We start from the raw sequence: 27,920 nt of genomic DNA, 5'->3' as shown, positions 1-27,920 counted from the left end.
CGTGTGCTATACCGCTACACCACCGCTGGACAACGATACAGACACGAATTTCTCCTATGCACCTCATATCTCAGCTTGTGTTGTTTCTTATTTAGCCACTTAAGCAGCGACACTACCGACATCTATGCCGTAGCCCCCATCGAGAACTTTTCGGCACTCCATCGGAACTAACCGCTCACCCGGACAAGAGATATCGTTATTAAGCAATCAAATTAAGATTTGGAAAAAATTGGAATTGAAATAAAAATACAAAAAGATTCAAAAAAAAAAATCTTGACCATTAAGGACCCATTTATGAATCCAAAAAGTTTGCAGTCTACGAATGTAACCGGAGAATATTGTACTAATATAATTAGAAAGGCCCTGCTATATGAAACAGGATTCATGTTTTAAAAATGACAGAAGTTTCTTCGTTCGTGGATTCAGATAAAAACAAATGCATAGGTACTTTTTTTTAGAGGGTTGAAGCAATGATTCGCTCATTAAAACCAAGTAGGCAATATCGTCCCGAATACAAACCGGAAATCATTTAGGCAAATCAGCCGTGGTGTTTGGAATTGCTTGTATTCCGTTTCGTTTCCAAAGCGGTACTAATAATAAGTTCCTGCTGCAATTCCAATCAAAACAATATCGATTCCGGAGGGTTCCTGAAACAATTTGCGGTAAAAATCCGCAGTGATAGCCGCGATATGAGCAAGCAGGGAGAGATTTTTTACTTATTTTTTACCGCAGGGGATCGCGCTGATCTTTGTTTATGAGAACGATTAAGAAAAGCATATTTGAAGTGTGTACTTGGCTTTATTTGCGCCCCGGGAGGGTACGCGCTTCATTGATCTGTAATCGTTTTTTCGTATTTTATTGCCGCTGTGCTCTGGTTCGAGGGTATGAGGCATGAGTGCGCTTTAGTAAAATTAGCTGCCATTAAATAATTGTGCCACGATACATCGCGTCATTTTTTTTATCGAAGTATTCTCTTTGTTTATTGATTGTATTGTTTTGTTGACTTTCACCAAGTGCTTGACCGTATAGGTACGAGTAGGTACATTATAAAAGTTCGTATACCTATTAAGAAAATTTGCACAGTTCTTTGAAGGCTTCTGAGAATTCATATATTTTAATGAACGTAATGCGTGCTGAGAATAGATAAAAATGCGTTTTTATCATCAACTCTTAAATCACTTTTAAATTTACATATAATTAAATCATTGAAATAAAAGCTACATAAACGCCTTATGCAGTTAATAAAGTGATTATGATTATACAGTCAATAATTTTCAATTTAAATCAAACGCGATCATTGTAAGTCTAATTTTGGAAAGATCTTACAAAAGCATTTAGGTTAGGTTTTAGGTTTGCAAAGATCATTTTTTAATTTAGGGATCTGTTAAATATTGAGCTTTAAAGTGCCGATTTTTTTTAATCATGTGTTGCCTCTTTTATAAGCTTAATCGTCGGCTTGAAAACTGAAGCAAAATCGATAAATGTAATAATTATAAAATAAAGAATTTAAAAGAAAAACTATTCGGCTAAGTAGGATTTTTAATAAGTTATTAAATATCGATCAAAATATACATTGAACATTTGCCGCCATCCTGTAATGATGGTGTAATGTTTTGTTAAATAAATAAATAACTCTACTGCGCGTGTCTGACACGCAGTTCGGTGGTTTTTTCGACTTACGGCGCCTACAGACGGAGAAGCGAATGCTAGCGACATAATTTAGTGGCGTGCCGAGATCTTGTTATTTTCGCACTTAATTTGGGCGCTAAGCGCCGTATTGTGGCGCGGGAGCGAGTGATTAGAATGCTAAGTGCGCACGGAAAGGGTTGCCTTAATTGTGCGGCCTGAAGCCAAACAACGTCTCCAAAATCAAAAGTAGATTTTTCCATACAGTTGAACAAACTGAAACAAGTACCAGGTCGAAATTTTAACATCCCATACTTTTGTCAAGAACATTAACAACATGAACATGTATCTTTTGTTCGATGTACAGTTACCAGCAATAATATCTGCAACAGCGGAGCGTGCAAAAATATCTGACACGTCCTTCCGGCCCTAGGAATAGAGTCGTATCAGATATTTATGCATGCTTGTTGTATTAAATGATATTGTAACGGATAATTCACGCCTTAAACCGAGTTTAGCTAGACATGTTTCGGGCTATTTCGTAGCCCTTCTTCTCAGGAGCACGCGACTCGGCGGCTGCCGCAACACGCACACTCTTCTTCTTCTTCTTGAGTGTGGCGTGTTGCGGCAGCCTCTGAGTCGCGATGAAGGGCTACGAAATAGTCCGAAACATGTCGAGCTAAACTCGGTTTAAGGCGTGAGATCCGTTACAATATCATTTAATATGAGTGAGTCTCACGGTAGTTTCATGTTCACGCTTGTTGTGTCAGATATTGGTGCTGGTGACTGTACAGTCGAACTAACTGTTAGCAGTAGACGGCTGCTACGTACTAAAAAGTATACCGAGCGGCTTAAAATCTGGCCCTCAGATGTACTTGTTGTATGTATAACTCTTTATTGTACAAAAAACATATGAAAATAACAGTTAACAAAGCAAAGTTTAAAGTATGTATTCAGTAATAGGTAATATTGTATGTAGAGTGGGCCAAATTTTTAAAAAGATTTCATACTTTAAAAAGATACAAAAATGTTTGGGCTCTTTATACTTACCCATTATTTATTAATAAGGCTGGTTAATAAAATAATAATAATGGTTGCGCCTCAAATCAAAACCCTAAGTGCATCAAGCGAAAGAAGGGTGTTTAATGTTTTCGTAAATTCTGACGTAAAGCCATTAACTAAATTATGGGATTAGAGATTACGCGTTAATGTTGTTAAAAAATAAAGAAATATAACGATTATTGCAATAGAAAATGTAAAAAAAGTAAATCGATTTCAAAATTACAGATAAAAAGAAATGAAAAAAGATTTATTTTTCAAAATCCAAAGTAAATGCCAACATTTTGTTAAGACCGTGCCTGTGTAAATACACAGTAGTTACTTAACTCATGTAAAACTTGTTATAAATAAGTGCAAAAAAGTTCATCCTTTTTATTTTACAGTTTTATTTTATATCTTAAGTTCAGTTGTAATCAAACTAATTAGGTACCTGGTAAAGCCAGTTTAAAAAACATGTTAGTACCTATAAGTTTTATTGTCCTTGTTACGTAAAATTCTTTTCCTACCTTTGAGGCGTAACATGATGGTGTGTCAATACAAATTAAAATTAATTACGTTATTTTTTTATTTGTGTTGTAATAATTCAATTGTTTATAAATATGTACCCGAACAATAATAAACACAAACGGTGAGGATCCATATTATTTGGCTGCTTTCAAATATCACAATTCATAAACGAAGGCGGCAGTCCTTTGTTTTGGCGAGGAGCACAAAATAAAGGCGTATTAATTATTCTACGCCACACTCGACGCAATCAGAACAAGTGCTGATGTTTCTGTCACCGAGCATCGCGGGACGTGCGGTGTGCATGATTAGAATTCTTAAGCCGAGCCCAAGGCTCTTGATTAGAGGAAATTAAAATCATTATACTCCACCGCGCACCGCGCCCGCGCCACAATGCGCCATTCTACCCTGCCCCAAGTAAAAATAAGCGGGAAACGCACATAAAGAAAGCCCGACGGAAACGGAAGCGGCACCATCTTGGAGCCGCCGGGCGGGAAAACAATGGATTCGTTAATTAACATTTTCTTACGCCTCGCGGCTGTCGAACGAACGGTTTATCGGACAAAATATTTATGACGCAGACGCGATGAAAATTCCACCATGAAATTGCACAAGTGAATTTCGGCTGGATCGTTTGGATTATGAAAATGCCGCGGTGCGCGCGCGCCCTAATTGCTCGCCATCTCTATTTTAATTGCGCAGAGCGATTTATATAGAATGGTCTGTGAATCAGAGCAATTTGTTTTAAATCAGCTCCCTGAAAAACGCGGACTGAATAAATTTGCAATTTTATATAGCTGTTTAGAGTCTACGCTTGTCTGGTGACTTCAAAGTGCAGCTTAATTAAGATATCTTCAAATAATAGGACACCTTATTTTGATAAACCTAAAACGTGCGTTTTTCCCGTCATTTATTTGATGCAAAATGTGAGACATTTAACACGCTGTATATTGCATTAATTGGTACGAGTATAAATAATTAAAGGTTGTTGCAGACCAGAGTCCTAAGAGTGTTAGTAATATATTAATCTTATTTAAAACAGATGTTAGTAACATAAAGAAATAAAGTTATCATCAAAATTAAAATCAAAATTATAATCAAATCCTGACAAGTTCCTATTTAGCCCTGATATAGTGTCGCTACAAACAACTTACATATGGCAATAATACGTGTAGGTACGTCATGAATAGTCGGGACAGTGTGTATTGGCATCGTGCAAGAACGAGTGAGATATACAATTATGTACTTGTAGATTGTGAAACTATGTTTTCAGGTAATCGGAAGAGCATGTCTAGTTGACAATTAAATATGAATAACTACGTATCCGTCAAAATCCGATTCTAATAAATTTTTTTGGTAGTTTTGTTTTTTTGGTTTCGGTGGCAATGGCGGTAACGGCTCATTCTTTTTGTATATATTTTTGATTGTAGCACTACAGATGCCTTGAATGAGAATAATAATAATAATAATTAATATACATATTTAGTACCAAGCTAACCAATTCATTACAACCGCACTATGAATATCAGTACCCATCATGTCAACAACTAATTTCAAAACATTGTTTATAGGAATGCTGCTGTATCCTTCGTCCTTTTTCTGCCGCAACTATTTGAATGTATTTAATTTTATTTTTGAACGAGGTGAACTTTTTTGGGAATTTTGATTGCAAAATCGATTTGTTAACATCGGTGACATTCAATGACTTCCAACAACTGTTGTAAAAAAAAATCATTGCCATTAAATTAAATTAGTTCCACTGAAAATCCGCAACCTAGCGAGGGCTAAATAGGAACTTGTCAGGCTTTGCAATCTAAATTAAAATAAGCATTTATATTACTTACTGCATGCATAGAAATATTCGATAAATCGTTGTGAAAAATGCTACGGTCAGCATCGGTCAGGAATCAGAAACGAAAGACCTTATTTGTCGAAGGTAATACAAACGATGACACTAAATAATGCCTCTTATTATCGATTCTGTATTATGAACAATACTAACGTCTTAGTCACAATCAACTATAATACAGGAAAACAAAATTAACAAACACAAAAAACCAACACCAAAACCAACGTCCCGAAAAACCTACGGAACCCAATTGCCTGTTATCCCAATGCTAAAGTCGCGTGTTAATTTATCTCACTCTGTCCTGTATCGGGCATCCATAGCCCTCGCATTGGCCATTTGATCGAGTGTGTGTCGTTTGTCAGCCGAGCGCACTCGAGTGCACTTCGTGAAACAACTGTGTTGATTTCACGGTACTATCAATGGAAATAGCTTCTATAAATCATAACAATATTAGAGAGAGAGATAGAGAGAGAGAGAGAGAGAGAGAGAAACATTTATTTAAACATATACTACTACAAACATTACTAGCTGTTGCCCACCACATCAAAAAGGTACCTATATTTTACCTAATTAAGTCACATTTTTAAACTACCAGCGTTCGTTATCCCAGGGAAAAATATTTTATGTTCTTCCGAGGATAATAATCTCCTTACGAAATTTAACAAATGTTTTGAATAAAAGCCATCATCATCATCTCAAGCCAATTTGGTGTAGGCCTCCTTCAACTTTCTCCAGGTCGTTCTATTCTGAGCCGTCTGCATCCAGTTACTGCCCGCAACTCTCTCGATCCCTCCAACGCACCCGCTGGGCTGGTCACGTTGGCCCAAAAACAGACTCGTGGTGCAAGGCTTTACTGGAATGGAGGCCGTGGGGGTGCAAGAGACCGGTTGGAAGACCTCAGTGCGTTGAAAAAAAGTAAAAATCCCTAAATTTCGATTACTGCAAGTACAATTAGCAGAATATACTAGCAAAATCGTGGGTACAGTCATCATCATCATGTCAGCCGAAAGACGTCCATTGTTGGACATAGGCCTCCCCCAAGGCTCTCCACTCAGACCAGTCTTGTGCTTTCCGCATCCACCGCGATCCCGCGATCTTAACCAGGTCGTCGCTCCATCTTGTTGGAGGCCTACCGACCGACAGCTCGGCTCCCGGTCCTCGGACGCCTTTCGAGAACCTTCTGACCCCTTCGGCCATCAGTCCTGCGAGCAATGTGCTCCGCCCACTGTGACTTCAGTTTCGCAATTCTTCGGGCTATGTCGGTAACCTTAGTTCTACTGCGGATATCATAATTTCTGATTCTATCCTGCAGAGAAACCCCGAGTATAGCCCTCTGAGTGACTTTGAGCTTCCTCATGAGGCTCATCGTTAGCGCCCACGTCTCAGATCCGTATGTCATCACTGGCAACACACAATGGTCAACAAAAGTGACACAGTGAGTGAGTGGTGGGTACAGTACAAGAACGTTAATTTCACTCGGGACTCGTCAGTTATCTTCGTTTTCCTGAAGATTCATATGAGAAAGAAAAAGAAAACTGATCTTCTGTGTTTTGAGTTCCGAACGACGTTAGAAAACCATTTTTAACCGACTTCAAAAAAAGGAGGAGGTTATCAATTCGGTTTTTTTATGTTTGTTACCTCAGAACTCCGTCATTTATTAACCGATTTGAAAAATTTTTTTTTCGTTTGTCTAGGAATGCTTTCAATTAGGTCCCATAAGCACCAAATCAGGATCTGATGGTTGGATCCTAAGGAAATCGAGGGAACTCTTCAAATATTTAGGAGTAACTCGTGCATTTGCTCTTGAAAATCATCATTTGGCGAAATGGAACTGATGATGAAGACGAAATTTGATCAATGGAGCGACTACTCAATAACCAGTACTTCAGGGTTGAATTTCAATTACCTTAACGCAGTTGCTAATCAATCAATCAATCAATAAATCAATATTTTTATACGTCGAAAATAGGTATATACACTGCAGTTGTAGTTACAATGTTGAAATAATGTTCAGCTACATCGTACCCGTTCGGGCATACGAATTATATGAGCACATATGTCTTAAATACTAAAGTAAAAAATCCTAGCCAAAACAAATTTACATAAAAAAAAATTTAGCAAGCAATTTAAGCTTATCGTAATTCATATGGTGAAATGGAATGAGTGATGAATAATGAACGTCTCTGCATCGGAAAAAGCAATGTTTCGTAAAAATGTTTCTTTTACACAAAAAACAGTAAAAAAAAATTTATAACAAAAATTTTTGTTGTCAATAAATGTTGTGAGTTTGAGTTTGAAAAAATAGAACCGACTACAAAAAACCATGAAAATAATTTTCTACCAGTCTGAAGTCGGTGCCTCAGCACGAGCCAGCAGGTGTGATTGAAGCCCAATATACTCATATAGTTGTAGGTGAAGTAGACAATTATAGGTCCACTCCTGCTGGCTCGTGCTGAGGCACCGACTTCAGACTGGTAGAAAAATATTTTCATGGTTTTTTGTAGGTAGTCGGTTCTATTTTTTGTTACATTTTTTTTTAAACTGTAAACTCAAATTCAAATGCTGATTCGCAGATCAGATACAATGGTTAAATGGCTTATAATAAGTATTTAGTACTAATAGTACCTCCTATAAAATAGATGGAACATTAATGTGATCTGTCAGAATTTACGACTTAATGTGTATATCACGTCTTTAGCTACATTGTCCTTAATGTAGCATTAACATTCACCTGGCTGCCTTAATTTGTTGCAACGGACATTAAATCTTCATTAGCGGTATTTAAAGGCGTAGGAAATCGTAAAATGGGGACAAAAGGGTGTTGCACCGAAATCATAAGATTTTATTTAATTCTTTGTAACTTTACAAGCTTTATTTTATGATCTTCGCAAGGTCTAAGTTTTATAATACTTAATGGCATACTTCTTTTATTGCATAAAGATTGTTTTGTTGTACTGGTACATATTTTTACCCTAAAGCACTTTTGTTTAGTCTAAATTTTTGATTACTAAAATCCTAAATTCATAATATTGTTACATCTAATCATTATTTAGTCTAATATTCAATGTCCTAAAAAAGTGAATGAAAATAATGAATAATAGATACTTGGATAGGTGAAACAGTTAAGGGGGGAGGGACGGGTGGCGAAGACCCCCTCAAGGGGGCTCGGGGGGCGGAGACTCCCGCAATAAAGAAAACCCAGGTAACATGATTGCTCAACTATAGGTTCGGTTAGGTTAGTATTAATAAATAATAATAAATTCATTAAATAATTTATTGAATCAGGCGTTACTTTGCGGAGGTGCATATCAATGAACTAAAAGAATTTTCTTGCTCACCCGCGACCTTCGCGGGAAGGTCGCGGGTGAGCAAGGAAATTATTTTAGTTCATTAATAAATTCATTTATTTCGGGCAACTTGGCCCATACAATAAATACCTTACAGACTAACATACATATTTATAATCAATAATATTTAAAACTAATTTGGTAACAAAACGGCGTGACCCCGTTGAGTCACCGTCCCCTACGTCGCATTCGTCGTATTGTGTTAAAGTTCGCCTCAGAGTCGTTAAATTCATATTTGTTTTCCACGCATAAAATTAGTGCTAACTTACAGAAAAACAATTTTATACCTTTAATTCATTCGACAAAACAATGAAATACCATACAAATGTTATGCTAAACAATTTATATCGACCAAAAATTTTTACGAAAATCAATTCCGACCAAACAATTTTCGACATTTCAAACATTCGACAAAACGTTGTTATGCAAAAAATATGTTACGATTTTTTTTATGCAAAACAATTTTGGACCAGTCGATATAGGTAGACCATGATTTAGATATAAACAGACGTGTTCGTAAGTGATGAAAATACGTCACAATTACTTTTAAACATTACAAACAGCAGCTGAGCCGAGTTGCACTGGAGTAAACGTAAGACTAAATTATATCATTAGCTTAAAGATAAAGCTTTTTTCTATAAGAAAATACTTAAAATAAATAATCACATGGACATTATTACAGTATTACATAGAGATTAATAATTATCTCTAATCATTAATTTTAATTTTACAAATGATTGATGATCAGTTTACAGTTTAAAAATAAACGTAATTATTATATGTAATGTAGCTAAAAAAAACATTTTTTGAAAATAAGATATTGCTTGCATGCCAATATACCTATCCGGTTGGACCTGTAAACGTTCATTTGTACTATTTATAACACCAATTTTACCATGCAAAATAAACTATTTCATAGAGCACTAAAAAACAAGTGTGCTCCACATGTAACCTATAACCTACGTAAAAATGCTCTCGGAACACCAGTACCTTGTGTAAAACAAACAGTCATCAATCTGCGGCAACCGCCCACCGAGTAAGGCTGGAGCCACCGGAAGCTTGACGCTTATAATCAGAAGCAGAGGGTCTATTGCGTAACGTTTCTGGCACTCGCGGTCATAATCAAATGACAGTTTTCGCTTTCAGAAACTGTCATTTGATTGTGATCACGAGTGTCAGAAACGTTATGCAATAGACCCTCATGCTCACATATCCTCATGACTAAAGTTATCCACTACATTATTGATTGATAGGCAGTTTGCGGACTTGTGGAGGTCCATATCTAGGGATAATCTGTATAGTTAATTAAAGCCAAATAATTAAAGCAAGATAGAACATCTTTTCCCCATAAACAGTTCAATTCACAAGGCCAGATAACGTGCAGCTGTTTGCGACAATGTGTTTTCTAATCAAATGTATTCGTAGTTTATTTACCTCATTGTATTCATTTGATACGAGCCTCTCGAAAAGATTAGAAAAATAAATATCGTTTTCCTAATTAATAATAATGTATTGTGTTGAAAACTCGCATATTTTTACCTACAACTTTTTAAATGCCTAACGCTAATTGTCATTTTAAATGTAGCCTTAGCTTAAGTGCGGAATACACCGCTCTTAGCGGATTACCGTCATTAACCGCTGCGAAACGAGTGATCGATGCGATGGTTATTGTCTCGGGACAGTCGTTTTGTGATAACGTTTATTATGGTGTTGGTTTTAAAACGTTGTGATTTTTATGCGACATGTGTGAAAGCGGCTGAAATTTGGTTGAAATGAAATCAAATGTAACTTAAAATAATTGAAAAGGAATTGGGAAGTCTTTGGCAGTCCTTTGGCATTGTATTTTTTACAAGTAACTAACGTTTGACTAAACATTTTGCTTTTTCTCTGGCAGGAAAACTATTTAAAATATAAATTACTTTATTTATTTTCAGTATTTTCTTAATTCAAACGAATGTATGACTTTTAGATTAACAATAAAATAAATGAATATACTTTATTTCGCATTTATTGCCGTACTTCGGAGGGCCTAATAAAGTCGCGTTGTCGGCCATTGCCGCAGCCGCGGCCACAATTGTCTCAATTATTATTAATTGTAATTTTTGACAGGCACCTGTCAATTTCGCAGCATTCAACCCTTCCCTAATCCTCCCCAAGACGCGGGACGTCTCCTTAGCCGATCCCCCGGAATAAATTAGCTCTCTCCCGGCCACATCGGGATATAAAATTTTGAATATGAATGGAAAATTTTGCATTTGTAATAAACCGCTTTCCCTGTAGCTGCAGATGCGTACTCGAGCGCTGGGTGGAACAAACCCGTGTCGCCGTTCCTCAGGTGGCCTGCCATAAATATTTATTAATTATTTTTTCAATAATCTCTTCTCTCGTATCCTCCGAGGACGGAGGGATATCTCCACCGTTAATTGCTTTTTGTTTCATTTGAATAAGTATTGTTTTTGACTGTTCGAGCGTGACGGCGAGTTTTATAAAATCTCTACGATGAATAATTTTCTTGAAACAAAGTTAATTGAATCACTGTTATTAGATTTTGTTTATTGATTGCTTAATCAATGTTGGGACCTACTTTACTGTGATATTACTTTGAAAAGAAAATCATTTACTACATTGAGCAACAAAGACGTAATAAATTGCTCTTGGATTTTAATAAATAATTTAAGAAATTATTTGAAAAAAAGAACGTACATAAGGTGGCATTCGAGTAATACGTAATGTCATTTTTGGAGATTTTTGAACATGTAACGCGCCATAACATTTTTCTGTACCCCCTCCCCCTCCTAAATGTTACGTAACACCAAAATGACCATTTCAATTTTTTTTAGCTTTTCTTTAGCCGTTTTCCGAATAAAGTTGGCATTTTTTGGCACAGTCACACTGGCAACTCAGCATGAGAGCATTTATAGGCCAGAAGAACAACTGATGATACGAATTTCCCACTATTGAGGACATTATAGTATGTTCTTGTTACAAAAAACTGTGACGTAGCGCGTTGTTTGAAACCCCCTTCCAGCCCCTATAACGCATCGTAACGTTTTACAAGACCCCGAATTGTGTTACGTAATACTTTGTTAGTTACATGAGAAATCGCCTGCCTAGGTATAATCTACATCTACATGTTGAATTAGATAATACATGTCACTGTCATCGGTGTACCTAATTGATTTTATAATTCGCTGAAATTTTATAGAAAATATTTCGTATTCAGATTAGATCACAAGACTGCAATATAGGGTGCTGCAGCCGATCAGCTTGTAGACGTTGGAAAAAAATCATTGACGTATTCGAGTTTTAATCGTCTAAGACTCAGAGCAAAGTACAGAATCGAACGTTCATGAAAGACTAGACAGTGATTTGTGCTTTGGTGTTTTTTTTTTTATTTCCATAAAGTTGCATATTTAAAATGTCGAATTCATGCAAGATTTTTATATTTAAATATTATTGTATATTTAAGGACGTTCTGGCGGTTTATATAAATAGACGTCCGTTTACCGATTCCCACGGTACTCTGTCGGGATCCGATAAAATGTATGTCGACTGAATTGATGTGTTTGCCGGGACACACGAGTATTACAGGGGCGGTTGAGCGATCGAACCGATTTGTCCGCGCAACGGTCACCCTCGGAAAGTTAATTTTTTATTTGATCAAGATTGTTACCGGTAGCGCACGTTCCGATAATAAAGCCAATTTTTGATAATGCCATACCTTTACGTAGATTTTGAGTAGCTTGTAAGTAGAAAATTATACACAGAGACATGTTATTTCAAGAACAATACGCGTTTGATTCCAATTTGCTCTATTGGATTGTTAAGTAAAAAGTATTTTAAAAAGTGCATACAATTGAAGTCTAATTAGTTCATTTTACGAACACGAGAATTCTAGCGAACATTTAAAAAGTTTTGAATTCATGTAATCAGTGATCACCTATCTGTACTAGCGAAAAGAAAATAAGGGTAATTTGAGTTCCATCGGTAAAATGAAATCGTTGCGTTTATCTGAATACGTTTAATTGAATAAAAAGTATTGGTATTGTGTAATGTTGTACAGTCGAGTTTATAAACTTGTGAGCAAAAATCAAAAATAGCTGAACACGCTTCTAAGCCGTTAACAATAGAGTCGTGTTCAGATATTTTTGATCTAAATTTTGCTCACAAGTTTATGAACTCGACTCTACTAATAAAATCAATTTTAGGCAAGGAATGTAATAAGGAATCTAATTTATTAAACTCTCATGGCCCCTGTTTTGTTTTGGGTATAATACTTATAAATACAGAATTAGACAATTTTTTTTTATTTTTCAGAAACATTACGTGTGTATCTTTGATAATTTTTAAGTTGCTCCAGGTTAACACTGTTAATACTGATCCTTGCCACAAGCAAGACAAATCAAACACAATATTTTCAGAACAATACGATACCCGAAATAAATGTAGGAACTTAATTACTTATGCAAAATTCAAGATTCCCCTAATCTTATACTCTAGTTAACATAGTGCTGCCCACAATTTGTCTCGCGGGCGTTGTGATCCTCAAATTGATAATCGATGGGCTCCTACAATGGCTAACGAGCGAGTCAGTATGATCAATCATGGCTTACAGGCCACGTCAAGGTCACGTCGTTATGGATGATACAGACGCTGCAATTATTGGCTGCAAAATTATAATTTTGACGGGAGACGTCTTTCGTGTATTTTCAAGATCACGCAAGTGGAAGTGACTCATTCTATCGACATTCTAACACGAATGTTTGTTCTCGGGTCTTGGATGTTTAATATGTATTTAAGTATGTATTTATCTATATAAGTATGTTTATCCGTTGCCTAGTATCCATAGTACAAGCTTTGCTTAGTTTGGGACTAGGTGAATTGGTGTCAAGTGTCCCATGATATTTATTTATTTATTTATTTATTTCCTTCTCTTTCTTTTGTGCGATGTGAAAAAGGTATACCTAGTAGCAAAAGGAAAGTCGTTAGTTGGAAAGGGGCAGCTAGTTATACTGAAATCAAAACAAACAAAGTGATGCTGTCATGTTATGGCATGGCATACGTCATGTTTTTTCTGAAGGATTGTAAAATGTTATGTAACTAAAAAACCTAAAAATATATTTTGTTCCCATCGTCTGTATTTCCGAATACTGAACTTAAGACTCGTCATGGTCAGAGTGAACAGAGGCCGTATTGCCTAACGTTGCTGACGCTCACGATAGCAATCAAATTACATTAATGTATGCGAAATCTGTCATTTGATTGCAATCGCGAGCGTCAGAAACGATAGGCAATACGGCCTCAGGTTGTTATGGAACCAGCGAGTTGCAGCGCTTTTGGCTTCATCTGCAATTTATTAGGCGAGGTCAAAGGTTGCTACGATTTTTATATAAAAAAAAAATGAATTATTAAGTATACTCATACTCATATTCGTATTATGTCATATCATTTTGTTACTAATACTAATGTTAATATCCATCCATCCATCCATCCCAGCCTATATACGTCCCACTGCTGGGCAGAGGCCTCCTCTCAGAACAAGAGGGCTTGGGCCATAGTTCCCACGCGGGCCCAGTGCGGATTGGGAACTTCACACGCACCATTGAATTGCTTCGCAGATTTGTGCAGGTTTCCTCACGATGTTTTCCTTCACCGCAAAGCTCGTGGTAAATTTCAAATGTAATGTTAATATAGTAATGTTATTTGGTCCTTAAATAAAACCGGGAGCGACCAAGCTGCACTTGGGCTAAGACTAGAAAACACGCGTTTTTCCAGATTTAAGACTGATTATTCGCCCCACCGACCACTGATTAGCCACCATATAGCAAATTTTGTAGAAATCATTAAAGCCGTATCCAAGATTCCCGAAAAAAAAATACTTAGAAGAATTACTTGTTTAGTATTCTATAATGTAATAAAGATATCATTTACTACCACCTCTATTTAACATGTCCAAGATACACGTCTAGAGCTTAACCAAAAATTTTATGAACTACATTGGCATCTTTTATTCTACCCTGATATTTCCCCTTCGATTGTTATTAAACGTGCCATAAAAGCTAACTAGACGTACCAAAACCTTCGCAATATACGGCGGTAATACAAATACATATGGGTCAAACATTTTTCATGTCAGTCAAAACTGGCCGATACAAATTGGCGGACATTGACGGAGGACCCACACCGAGTCGCCATGTTTCAGATATGAACCAGATAAACATCGGAACAAATTAACTTGGGGTATCGCGATAACTACCAACTGTTTTGATGGAACGATATGAATATCGGATTAAATTTGGTGAATTCAGCGTTCAAGCGTCGATTTTTGAAAATTCTACGAAATAATTGAAAACCACCGCTCGAATAAAATTTTGTGCCATATATTGTAGGTACTCCTATTTCAAATTCAAAACAAAATTTTACAACTTTCGAGTATTATTTACACTGGATCTGATTTTAAATTTGACCTCTCATACTGTTAATACTGTTTTTAAAAACTGAACTGACGTAAGTCAAAATTTCATTTATTTTGTAAAGATTTCTTTATTAAAATCCCACAACGGCATAGCATACCTATATTACCTGCTGAAATTTCTTGTCTAATACTTTGGTCGTCGTACAAAATATATGACAGTTCTGTTTCTTTGACGCAGACCCCAAAAAAGAAGGAAAAGGACCAAAGTCTTTATTCAGACTATAAACAGGAATCGTCACCGCTAAAACTTGGATTTCTTCACAATGCACATTATTTCGAGTTGGTCGAACTAAACTAGTCCAAGTAAAGCCGAAATTTGTTCGGCTCGATCGCAAACGCATCGTACCTCAGATCTAATGCTTGAATCGCGTGAAATTGAACAATATCTACCGTCGATTGACTCGGCTCAAAGGAAATGAATAGATTTCATTTTAGTGTCATTTGTAGAGTTAATGGCGCCTATGTCTAACGCCGTGAACGGTACGCCAGCTAATGTTTGCTGACAGATATCAATCGTGACGCAATTATCGTTGGATTTGTTTGTTTATTGCCGTAGCAATGGGTTATGTTATGATACGTGTTACTTTCAAGAGTCGTTTTTAATTTGGCTACCTTTCGCTCTTCGATGAACAATTAAATTGTTTTCAAATATAGAATTAAATATTATTTACAGATCTATTGAATAATGTTTTACAATTGTATTTTGTCGGATAAGTTCGTATTTATCATGTTATCCCAATTAGCTTTAGTAAACTTCAGTAAGCTTGTTGATAAAGCAAGATAAATACGAACTTTTCCGACAAAATACGATGGCAAAACATTATTCACTATATCTGTCGTTACCTACATTTTTTTTACTATAAATAAAAATCTACTTTGAACTGGACGCTGAGATTATTTTTTTCTGAAATTAAAGTTCTATCTACACTACTTTAGGAGAATCTCTTTTTGAGAAAAAAATACCATTAAACTATGCAGGTAATATTTTTATTAAAACGAGTAAACGTTTCAATACTGAATGTCGTACTGATAGAGTTGTATCGTCTTCTTTATCGTACAAAATTGCGGTAAATTGTAGCGTGCCCAATAAAACGCCTCAATTACGTCACAATGTCTTTGTGTTTTCCCCAAAAAAAAACCTTTTGTAATAAATTATACCGTATGTCATTTCTCAGCACGTATGAAATTTATACCGCTCGACGAAGGGCAATTTATTTGTAACTAACCGTCGTGGGGACTTTTGTTCCTTGTACATTTTTTATAAACGTTGGTAATATGATATTAATGTTCCATACTAATGTATGTAGAAATATAAACTCTTTATTGTACCAAAATAAAGAAGCAAAAACCATTGAAAAATATTAAGATACATGCATAAAGGCGATCTGATCCCATTAAAGGAATCTCTGCTAGTCAAACTATAAGTGAATGAGAGCATTAATTAATTAGATACCAACAAGTGAGTTTAAAAAATACATAGAAATAGTGACGTGGGATTACATTTAAAAAATCGATTCGAATCTGATCACAAAATGTGCATCGCATAGTTAAAAATTAAATAATACAAAAAAAAACAAATACCATTTATTTAGAACTCCCGAATAAACCAATTTTCGAATTACCTCAAAAAATACAACATTTAACGGGATAAACAAAGCAGCCGCTTTTTTTTAACACGACAGCTCTCAAAACAATCTCAACCAGCATCCTTATTCGATCCAAGCGTGTACAAAAACAGAAATTATAAAAATACGACGCCCCTCGGGGTCGCCGCGATTTGTGACTTAATCACTTTATTGGCAGCGGGGGAGCTTATCGGAAAGAAATGCTCCTGATATATGAGTAAACAAGCTTGCACTTTTGCTGGGCGAGTTTTGGCGGTCGCAGAGGCCATAAACTCGTCGCCGAAGTTTGGATTGCGCTTGTGGGGACGCCGGAGTGGTTTTTAAATGTTGTTCTTTTAGTTTTAAGCTTTTTAGTGAATGTACTTACCTTGTTAGCCTCGTCTTCATCGCAGTCACGCGTCTCTGTAAGAGAAAGGAGCAGTTAGTTGTTTGTAGGGAACTAACGAAGCTCGGACAGTTGGAAGTGGTTTAGAGAATGCTTAATTTTATAAGGAACTCGACACCTGAATTTTAATTTAAGTCTTATTTTCAAAATGGAAGCTTCACATCGCAGAGTTTTTATTAAATTTTGATCTATCGCAATAAAGATGTATCTTTTACTGGTACAAAACAACATACTTAAATTCTGTTCAGTACTTATTTAATGAATTATGTGTGTTTGTGACTTATGTGTATTTTCTTTGATCAAATAACTACTATTTAAATTACTTACAAAGAAGGAAAAATTGGTCGTAGTTGTGAGTGGAAACAAAGATTTAATAGTACGTTATTGCCTAAGCTTAAAAATAGACAATTGCTGACTGAGTATTGTTTAAAACTATTGATTCCGAATCTGGGAGTAATGACCCCTTGAGGGGAAAAACCACGGGTAAAACTGTGTTTCCTGAGGGATAACGAATAAGATGCCATCAAATATTGTGGTACAAAAGCGATGGAAGAGTCACATAGCACTTGTTTTTAAGAAGTCAATGTAAGAAACGAGTAGGTATCGTATCTACAACTGTAGGTGTTTTATTAAAGCTATTACAGATAAAAATGTTGACGTACCTACTAAGTTTTTTTTTAAATGTAGTGTAAAGATGTGTTGCTTTTTTTCATTTTGAAAAATTCTTAACTAGGCAAGAATGTTTTTTTTTGTAGATGTAGTGCAGTATAGTAACATTGACTAATATGTATTAGCTAAGGTTAATTTAACACTAACATTATTACCCTTACCTTTACAGGGTTTGATTCAGTATTTTGTATCTCTGTCAACAATGCACTTAGCCTTTTGATTTGTAGTTTATAATGACGACCTTTACAGCATATTTGAGAAAACAATATGATATTATAAATTATATGAGAAAGAAATGACTAGCTGTACATAAAAAATTTCATATCCTTTTCAGTCAATATATCAATAAACATTTTCTTCAAGTACGCTCATAAATAATTAATATCGCAGGAAGGGGTACATAAGGCGCTGCGTACACAAGCCTGGCTTGTGATTAGCCGGTGCTCGGCCTAAATATGTTTGTGCTTCGGCTCATATGGCCGATACATCCCCCATTACGCAGCCTCTTACTGACCAGGGTTTTAATTAAAAACTTCTTGCATTAGCTATATTACCATGCCCGGTACTTATCCCTTTAAAATATTATTTGATGCGAGCGGAAGGATGATTTGGAATTAATTGGGATGGGTGTCATTGGAGACGGGTGTTTAAATTGCATCTATTGTGAATTGAACGCTAAAAGCAAGTTTCTTAAAAAAAAAACAATTAGTCCGTTGGTTAAATTATCTCAAAATATTCAACACATATTTTTTCTTCCGTCAATTAAACAAAAAATGAAGATATAGTCAGTAAAGTTAGTTAATTTTGTTTGGGCTTGACCCAGTTTAACGTCATTAAAGTTTCTTTCAAGGAAATCGACCGAGGGACTTTAAATTAACAACTAAAAATGTTATTATGTACTTGTGTAAACCTGTGGTAGCTGGCTATAAAAATACCTCGTTGAGTTCCTTGCCGGATTCTTTTCAACAGAGATTTTTCCGAAGCAGTGGTAGATTTTTTTTATATTCATAAGTGCTTGCCTAAATTGAATAAAAGATAATTTTGCATTCGATTACCAGTTCCATTCTAATCCCACATTTAGTGTTGTTAAATTTTTAAAGACCCTCAGCTCTCAACCAATTTTCCCGAAAGAAATTTTAATGACATTAAACTGGGTCAAGCCCAAAACAAACAATACGTCAGGCTCTTCCGCGATTCTTAGCGATAAACAAGCGCAGGTGTGGCCACAACCGCTCTCCGGACTTGGAAAGTATTCGTAAGCGCCCAAACATACCGCTCTCGTTAGCCATGCCTCGCTGGGTTTAATCACGACCCGCCCCGGGCGAGCCTAATGTTTTCACTATGTATTTTTTAAGTACCAAGCACCAACTTACCGGTATTTTGTTCATGTTCTTATTCTGCAGAGCTACGGGAACGTTAATTGGATTTTATTTGGAAATTGTTCTGGTATTTCGGTCGATGGGATTTCAATGGAATTGAAAATGGAAAAAAGAGTGAGAGTTTTTTTGTCCTTTTGGAATATGCGATGGGTTGAAAAGTTAGATTTACGAAGTAATAATACATGGAGCGGACTTTACCTGAGTGCACTTAACTTACCATAATTATTATATCTTCATAGTTTAACTAAAAGTTGTACTTTCATTTTTAAGGATCTCCACAAAATAACGCCTGAATTTATCCTATACGTTTTTTTAATTAAGAATCGGATGAAGAAGCGAACCTGTTTTCAACTTCAAGTTTTTTTAAGTGATACTGTTAGTTAGTTTTAGGTGTTTCAGTTTTCCGGTATAATTGGTTTACATCTTGCATGTGGAAGATCTGTTGGAACCCGCTGTTTAAACGTTTTAGGTTAATTAAGTACTAGTTAATAAAGTTGTAGGTATATTTTTTGTTTATCGTTTGAGTGAAATATGGCAATATGTTTACAATATCAGACAAAGTAAGTAGCATAACAACAGAACTGTCATCAACTGAACACCAATATGGGATGCTCAAGACAATTGGCTATTGATCTTCGTACGGGTGAAGGTCCTCAAACAACTATTAGTGGTGTACGGGACGGCCGCCCACATCCGAATCCTGGTCCATTATGTGTCGTGTCCAATATTGACACAGTCGCCGATTGTGCGGCACGACAAAGACCCCCGTCAACCCGACCGGGACCCAGCCCCGTGTCACGAAACAAGCACTGTATCACGCCACACGCCTAAATCACAACAAACCTATCAAACTGTTCGATACCACAGCATTTTCTAGCTCGATGTCCAAAATGCAATTAATCACGCAATACCCAATAGCGTGAGCTCACAATTTTGTTTGACTTAGCGAAAACTTGGGCCGAATCTTATTTATTTTTTATCAATTTCACTCGGTCGAGCCTTAAAAGCGTCGCCCCGTTTTATTATCGGGACGTGAATAAGCAAAAAGAGAATGGATTTTGGTTGTGATTATGTCAAAAATAATTAATTATTATCGATTCGGCGGGCAGGGGAGCGGATTGATGGAGCCTCGAGCGTGGAGCCGCTCTTTAAAATTGGAAAGCTAATTACTCGGCTACGGCTGCGGAGCGGGACGGTAAAGATTAGCAAGGAATTCTATTCATTCATTACTTTTTTACATCGCACTCTACCAATCTTAAGAAGAGGACGCAAATGCTGATCTTCTTATACCTTATTTATAGAGAAAACGCTTGAGAATCACGCCTTGTCATTACATAAAGTAGTGACTATCTGGGAGCAGTTTACAATGTATGCGAGGGGCAGAGCCCGGGGCTCTGGCACGTGTGAGGGGCTCCACGGAATTTCTTCATTCATTAAGCCGCGCGGCTCGTGATCGGCCTGCCAACCGCCTCGCCTGTGCACACTCCCGATGAGCTAAACTTTAATTTAGACGCTACCTGCGACCACTCGGCCCGCTCATAATGAACGCACCCTCTATTTAGTTTGGGACGAGGTCTCCAGTGTGTGACTGACATTTTATATACGGCCGCTTCCTGTTTTAAGGAAACGTATAGACAAACCAATAAATCACGAGTCGAAAAGTTTAACGCTAAAAGAAAAATCACAGTCACGGGCCTCCTTTTAAATTAACGCCATTAGCCTTAAGATTTCCTCTTTGAAATAGAGTGCAAGAATTACCTCTCTTCGTTTGAGCCGCCCGAGTAATTAGTAACGCTCGAGTTTTATTTGTTGACGGTCATTATTCGTTAATTTTGAGACTGTCGGATGAGAAAGACGAATGTATTTTCGTAGGGGATAGAGGGAGAGAGGTCTACGTTCAATCGCGAAGCTGCACCTGCCACCGCACGAATTTGCAATTTAAATTCCCAACGAATATTCTGAGGAGGACCTCCTTAACACGACATCTGTTTAAATCGTCGACTATAGAGTGACTGCTGCGGTCTGAAACTCTTTGAAATCGCTGCTTAATTGAAATAAAACAAAATATTTGAGGGGGTTGCAATTCGGAATCAAGTCGTTTAAATCATTGTTATTTGCGTCCGTGATTAAAATATTGAAAAGGAAATACAGAAATCGAAACGCGAAGAGCGTCCTAAAATGTATTTTGTTGGCAAATCTTATTTATCGCTGTGCTTTGTTTATACATAGTTGGAGCTGAGTCACATTAAAACAAGTATTTTTCACAACGTTAAATACTTCTTTAAAATATAGATCTTACGTCGGTAAAATTTTGCTGGTTACCAATACTTTGTTTTAGAACTTCGCTGATCTGTTGGCAAAAATATCCTAACATAATGAAGGGAACTTACATTTTTACTTTTCATCATAATTTTCTAAATTGATTGATTTGTTCTAGCTGGGATGATTTATTATATGTGTATGTGACGGACGATACTGTGCAACGCTGGATAAAAGTACAGTAGGCTAGCATTTTATTCGCAGTTCAGAAACACATTATATATTGTATAATTATTTATTTATTATTATTTTTACTTTTACGGTCATCCCGTAAAACCGAAATTGAAAATACAAACTGAAATATAGATGCACAGAAAAAACAGAAAAATAAAGCGCGGTGTAGCGGTATAGCACGCGGTACGGATTACCGAGGACCTGGGTTCGATTCCCAGTGATGGTCTTATTTTTCTGTTTTTTCTGTGCATCTATATTTCAGTTTGTATTTTCAATTTCGGTTTTACGGGATGACCGTAAAAGTAAAAATTTGGAATTGAAATAAAAAATACAAAAAGATTCCAAAAAACCAATCTTAATTTGATTGCTTAGAAACGATATCTCTTGTCCGGGTGAGCGGTTAGTTCCAAAGGAATGCCGAAAAAAAGTTTGAGGGCTTACGGCATAGATGTCGCTAGCGTCGCTGCTTAAGTGACTAAGTAAGAAACACAAGCTGAGATATAAGGTGCATAGGGAAATTCGTGTCGGTACCGTTGACCATCAGTGGTGTAGCGGTATAGCACGCGGTACGGATTACCGAGGACCTGGGTTCGATTCCCAGTGATGGTCTTATTTTTCTGTTTTTTCTGTGCATCTATATTTCAGTTTGTATTTTTAATTAATTTTGCTCCTCATACATAATGGAAAATATTCCATTTGGGTTTAATTAATTTACAACAAAAATAAATCTGGTTGTGAGTATTTTTCAGCGCAATTACATTTTGACAGAATTCACTTTGGTCCAAATTTAAAATGGTCAAGTCAAGTGGACGATTTTCCATTTGCACCGAATGAGAGTAAATCATTTTTTTATGATTACGCACTGTGTTATCTCCATTGCCACTAATAGGTGTTAGTGGGTAAATAAAGAGGCCCGGAGGCGGGGTCGTGTCATTAATAACTATCGCCCACTTCATTAATGATCCATCACACGTGTCGCGCGCAGCCGCAACCCGACACTACCTTCTTTTTTGATTAATAACATCGCTATACGTTTGCAGTTTTGGAGGGTTTTATTCAATGCAAAGAAAAAACGTAGAAAAATTTGATGTTGCACTTATTAGGTAAAACTGTGAAAGGGTTTGTAGAATTTTCAAAATTATAACTAAGTATGTTTACTAACTATGATTTCCTTTTGCTTATTTATTTTTATTAACATTAAAGGTGGTAAAAGAAGTGTTAGCCGACTTTAAAAAGGTACAGTCAAGTGGATAAATATTAATTTATTCAAAGTTTCAAAAATAAGTACCACAGACTTTTATTCCGACACAATAAGGCCGTAGTAAATATTTTTGAGTGGTTTGAATAGATACTTATTTTTGCACTTGACTGTACATTTTCGTATTTTTATAAAATAATAATTTGAAAAATAATCGATAAATACTAACAAAGCCTGTGGTGATGTAACATACTCGACTTGAAATGAATTTTTGAAACGCGATTTACAATTTTATGTTAGTCAAATTAGAACAGTGCATTTTTAAACTAATTTTTATTAAATGTGTAAATAAGAAAACATCTCCGGTATTGGAATTGGAAAACGAAACATTAAACTATTTAAGACCACAGACTAAACTTATCGTGCGACCAAACTGAGGACGACTCCGTAACTCGTAGCACCGCGCTACGCTTCGTAGCACATCGTAGCGAGTAGCTACAGCTACAATCAAATAAGTGTATAGTTATTAAAAAGTCCGAATGTCATATAAAATATGTTATATTTTTCGACTGTTGTCTTCAAATAAAAAAATTACACCGCAGGTCTAAAACTTAATCTCATAGGGAACCTGCTAGTGCCAGCTCAGGTATAAAAAACTGATAAAAATATAATACAACAATGGGTTAGGTTACACCTGGGGGTTACAGTTTCATACAATTTGTAATATCAAATTTATAGTGTCAAATTTGTACTGTCTAATTTGTAGTATCAAATAACTCGGAGTTAACGTTAACGTTGGTCCGCGCGAGCACACCTTCATCACTTCTTTAACCAGTTTTTAGTTTTAGTTAAACTAATCTAACTATTGACTACAAGTTTTGAAATATCTCGCATACAGATAAGCAAAAATATAGCGGCAATTTTAGTAAAAAGTTGCAGGAAAGGTGCCACGTTATTTTTGTTCGTTAGTTTACGGATACGTAGTTTCTCGTGCATCAACTTCCTACTACACCGCAGCCCGTCTCCCGCGGTGTTCCAGAAAGAATGACTTGTCGGAAGGAGTTAATAATCTTATTAATTTGTTTGTGTGTTACCCGCGGCGAGCTGCTCCCGACGTTCTTTGCCATAATTAATGGTAACACCTCATTTATTAAATTAGTTTAAGGGCTCGCGAATTTTCGCGCACGTGTGTAAAGATTACCAAATTAACAAGACCTCTTTGAGCCCATTCTCAGTTCTACAACCTTTAACAGCGCAGGTCTTTGCTTTCTGGTCAAGTGTCATGTAGACTTAACACAATAAATATGTTGCTTGTAAAGAAAATGAGCGAAGAAAATTCATTTATCAAAAGTAGCGAGATTCGACATCGTGTTTTGGATTTGGAAATTAAGTACTCAAACTGTTTTAGGTACTTGGATCATAATATACAGGGTTTTTGCGTAACTTATACTTTTTTATGACGATTTGTAAATGTTTAGCCTATTCCATAAAAAAATATTTGACGTCTCCATGTCTGTACTTTAAACCTCAAAGAATAATTTTTAATTGTAATTTTTAATATACTTTGATCTTAATCACAACTTTTATATTGCTAAAGTAACCTCAACGTTTCAACAGCATTGCAGTGTTTGTTTCTTTATCTATATTTACTTATTTGTTTTTTATAGGCACCTACTTAATGGATGTAATTTTATGAAAATTAATCGTCTGAAGGTATAATTTCACTAGCCAGGAAGTTATAAAAAAAATCTAAATTTTTCACTTATATTGTGATATTATTACGTGTAAGAGTACGTATAATTAAAAAAAACACAATAAACTATCCTTATTGCTTCTTTTACAACAGATTCCTGGCATAATTAAGTGGTCAATCAATACCCATCATAAAAGCTATTAAATTAGAGTCAAAACTATTCGCTTTGATCAATTACATGTTATTACGCGCCTTAATTAAAGGGCAGCCCTAAGTGAAAGATTTATCGAAGGTTCATCCCATAACCTTAGCTTAGCGTTACTCAATAAGTGCCCTTCTTGAGGGCTAGTGTGCGATTAAGGGCTATTAAAGTTAAAGGGGTTTATGATGTTTCGCATTAGTGTTTGAAGGTAAATACGTACAATATAGTATTGTTTCGAGAGCCAGTACTCATTGTTGAATAGGTACATACAAGAAGCAGCCGTCATTCGTGCAATACTTACTTATAGGATATGTGACTAAGTACAAAAAACCGGCCAAGAGCGTGTCGTACACGCTCAGGATAGGGTTCCGTAGCCATTACGAAAAAATCTAATAATATTTTTCTAAGGATTTCGTATTGTGTACTGAATCTTCCAAGTTTAGGTATATTTTATACCTTAGGCTGCTATTTACTCTTAAACTACTAATAATTCTCAAGCAATCTTAGCCGCTATAATTTTCCTTGTAAATTTGATATATTTACTAGCATTCTGAATTTTTTAAAAATTTTCCACCTAACAGTTTGGATTTTAGAGGGGGGGGACGCTCGATTTCAATGAAAATTTGCACTTTAATGTTGAATATTTCGCAAACAGATTACTAAATAGAAAAATTGTCTTAGCAACCCCCCAATGGATTTGAAAGACCTATCCAATAATACCCCACAATATAGGGTTAGTCGAGAAAAAAGAAATCACCCCCACTTTACGTCTATGGGAGGTACGCTAAAAACATTTTTTTTACTTTTTTTTATTGTACCACTTTGTCGGCGTGACTGATAGGTATATTCATGTCAAATTACAGCTTTATAATACTAATGGTCTCTGAGCTTACCCGCATACAGAAAGACAGACAGACGGACAGACATGGCGAAACTATAAGGATGCCTAGTTGACTACGGAACCCTAAAAAGACTGTAGTGTAGTAACCTTTGAACTGAACCTTTGCTTATAATAGTCCAGATTATCTGGTAAGTAGTATTGTCCCACAGAAAAGGGCTGGATTTGTTCGTTTACCAATTTTTTTTCAGTGCCTAAAAATATTAAGATTTTATAAAAACTCTTGTGAATTTACAGTATCTTACCAACTAGAAATTTTAAACGCTTGCATAACCCGATGGTGGCGTGTGGAGCCATCCATCACAATTACCACAAGTCACGACACTTTTGTTCCAGATTAGTCATGGACGTGTAAGATATATGAGAAATAGAAATAGAAATATTTTATTCGCATTTCGCAAATTACAACAATGAATAATTAATTAATTAATTATTATTATTAATATGACGTACCACTTTTATTTTTCTAATATTTTTTATTAGCACAACGCTTGCTCAACGCACAGTGCTAAAAATTAATGAAAAAAAAATTGAGTATATTTTAAAAAATTGTACATGTAGTAACTATTTTGACTATAATGTCACATACAGTTGCCGAATCGTGGGTTATTATTATTTTAGGAATATTCGAAATAGGGTGGTATATAAATGTTTCTGTTTCATATCCTATCGTTGTCTTGTTTCTAGATGGAAGAGATTATGATTTTAAGTTACTTAAATAATACTTATTTATATACCTCTGATGGGTGATATCCGCACGTAATAATGATTAAGTTTCGAACTTAAATGATGACTAGTGATATTAATCTACCAGTAAGCGCAAAAGGATCGGGTTCAGCCCAATCTCACGCATTATGAGCATGGGTCCCGTAACGCGTCGCACGATTATACCTACATTATGAGGTATTTATGGACCCGGATAAAGGTATGTGTTTGAAGGAGATGTATTCGCTCCTTAGATAAGTTATTAGTAAAAAAAGGTTCAATATTCGCTAGTTCAGGAGTTGCTTGCGTCACACACGCCACTGCTGGAAAAGGCCGGCGGACTTTAGGAACTAGCTGCAAAGGGCAATTATCCCGTGCTTACTTTGTAGACAATGCTGTTACACGGCTCTCTGGTGATATATGCGCCGTAAATTCTAATGCGAGCGCGGCCCCGCGAGGTGCCGCCGTAAAGCCGCGCCGAATACGGAATGATCATAATAAAGTATGATTTCTTGGTCGGGGACGCGGCCCTAACTCGGATAATCACTCCTCAGGCGTACCCATATAATTCCTTAGTGCATAATGAAAGTTGATTAACATTATACCCGCACGAGACTCGTGTGTGTGTCCGCCACAGATTCAGAGTCCTAATTAAGAGAGGGAGGCAGGGCAGGGCCGGCGGCGGAGGCGGGGTATCGATCATCGCCCGCCAAGGAATCGACGCAGGGACCCGCAAAAAAGGGGTCCTCATCCGAAAATCAACGTCGGCTAAGCCGGCCGCTCTCAGCACATGTGTTTTGATTTAAATGCGCGCTAAGGGTCAGTTTAATGCGCGTGCGGAAACTGAGCGCTCCGGGCGCGATCCGCAAAGCCGATGTGAATAATTACACGGCTTACGACCGCTTACCTACTGCCTTATAGTGATTTGCATATTTTCTTGTGGCTTTATGCCGGCTGTCCACCGGTTTACACGCGAGATCCACTTTATGGATCGTATACGCATAATGCATATTCAGTTAGATTAAATATTTCTTTTAACACATTTGCAACCACATATTGCTGCGCGCTACTACGCTCGTAACCACGCCGTTTTCCGCTTTGTAGCGAAAACTACTTACAAACGAAAACCGACTATTGGGTTCTTGACACTGAACGTGTAAAATATTTTTTTTTCTAAACGCAAAATAAAAGTGATTACTACGAGTAGAATTGGATCTGAAATAAAATGTGACGAGTCGAATTCCTTAATGAAATTTCTACTCGTTACTGCATATTAACTGGAGACCATCGCCTCAGAGCTTTTCTGAGAGGGAAAGGGGTTCAAAATAAAGCCAATGCAATTTAGGGGAGAGTAGGTACGCATCGAAAAGTTTCCTAAACATTTTTAGCCAAATTAAAAACAGTGAAACATATTCAGTGAAAGCCTGAATCTGAATAAAAACCAGTTATTTAGAACTCTTTTTTATATTATTTAGAAATATTAGAAGAGAAAAAAGTACTAAATATTAAAATAAAAAATCTATCCTAAAATATCTAGGTAATCACAATATGAGAAGCCGTGGTGGCCTAGTGGTTTGACCGATCGCCTCTCAAGCAGAGGGTCGTGGGTTCAAACCCCGGCTCGCACCTCTGAGTTTTTCGAAATTCATGTGCGGAATTACATTTGAAATTTACCACGAGCTTTGCGGTGAAGGAAAACATCGTGAGGGAACCTGCACAAACCTGCGAAGCAATTCAATGGTGTGTGTGAAGTTCCCAATCCGCACTGGGCCCGCGTGGGAACTATGGCCCAAGCCCTCTTGTTCTGAGAGGA

The 27,920-nt window shown here is 36.4% G+C and overlaps 1 protein-coding gene across 3 annotated transcripts in view; it reads right to left on the bottom strand.

Moving 5' to 3' along the window:
- Window positions 1-27,920, bottom strand: part of LOC141428270 (uncharacterized) — a 323,281-nt gene that overhangs the window by 72,422 nt on the left and 222,939 nt on the right. For all 3 annotated transcript variants that reach the window (XM_074088160.1, XM_074088161.1, XM_074088162.1), the window contains exon 4: window positions 16,853-16,887. In XM_074088160.1, the coding sequence (XP_073944261.1) occupies window positions 16,853-16,887 (35 nt within the window). The remainder of the gene's footprint in view (window positions 1-16,852; window positions 16,888-27,920) is intronic.

Source organism: Choristoneura fumiferana, chromosome 5 (genome assembly GCF_025370935.1).
Source record: "Choristoneura fumiferana chromosome 5, NRCan_CFum_1, whole genome shotgun sequence".
Lineage (NCBI taxonomy): Eukaryota > Metazoa > Arthropoda > Insecta > Lepidoptera > Tortricidae > Choristoneura > Choristoneura fumiferana.
This window is presented reverse-complemented; position numbering and strand designations above follow the sequence as displayed.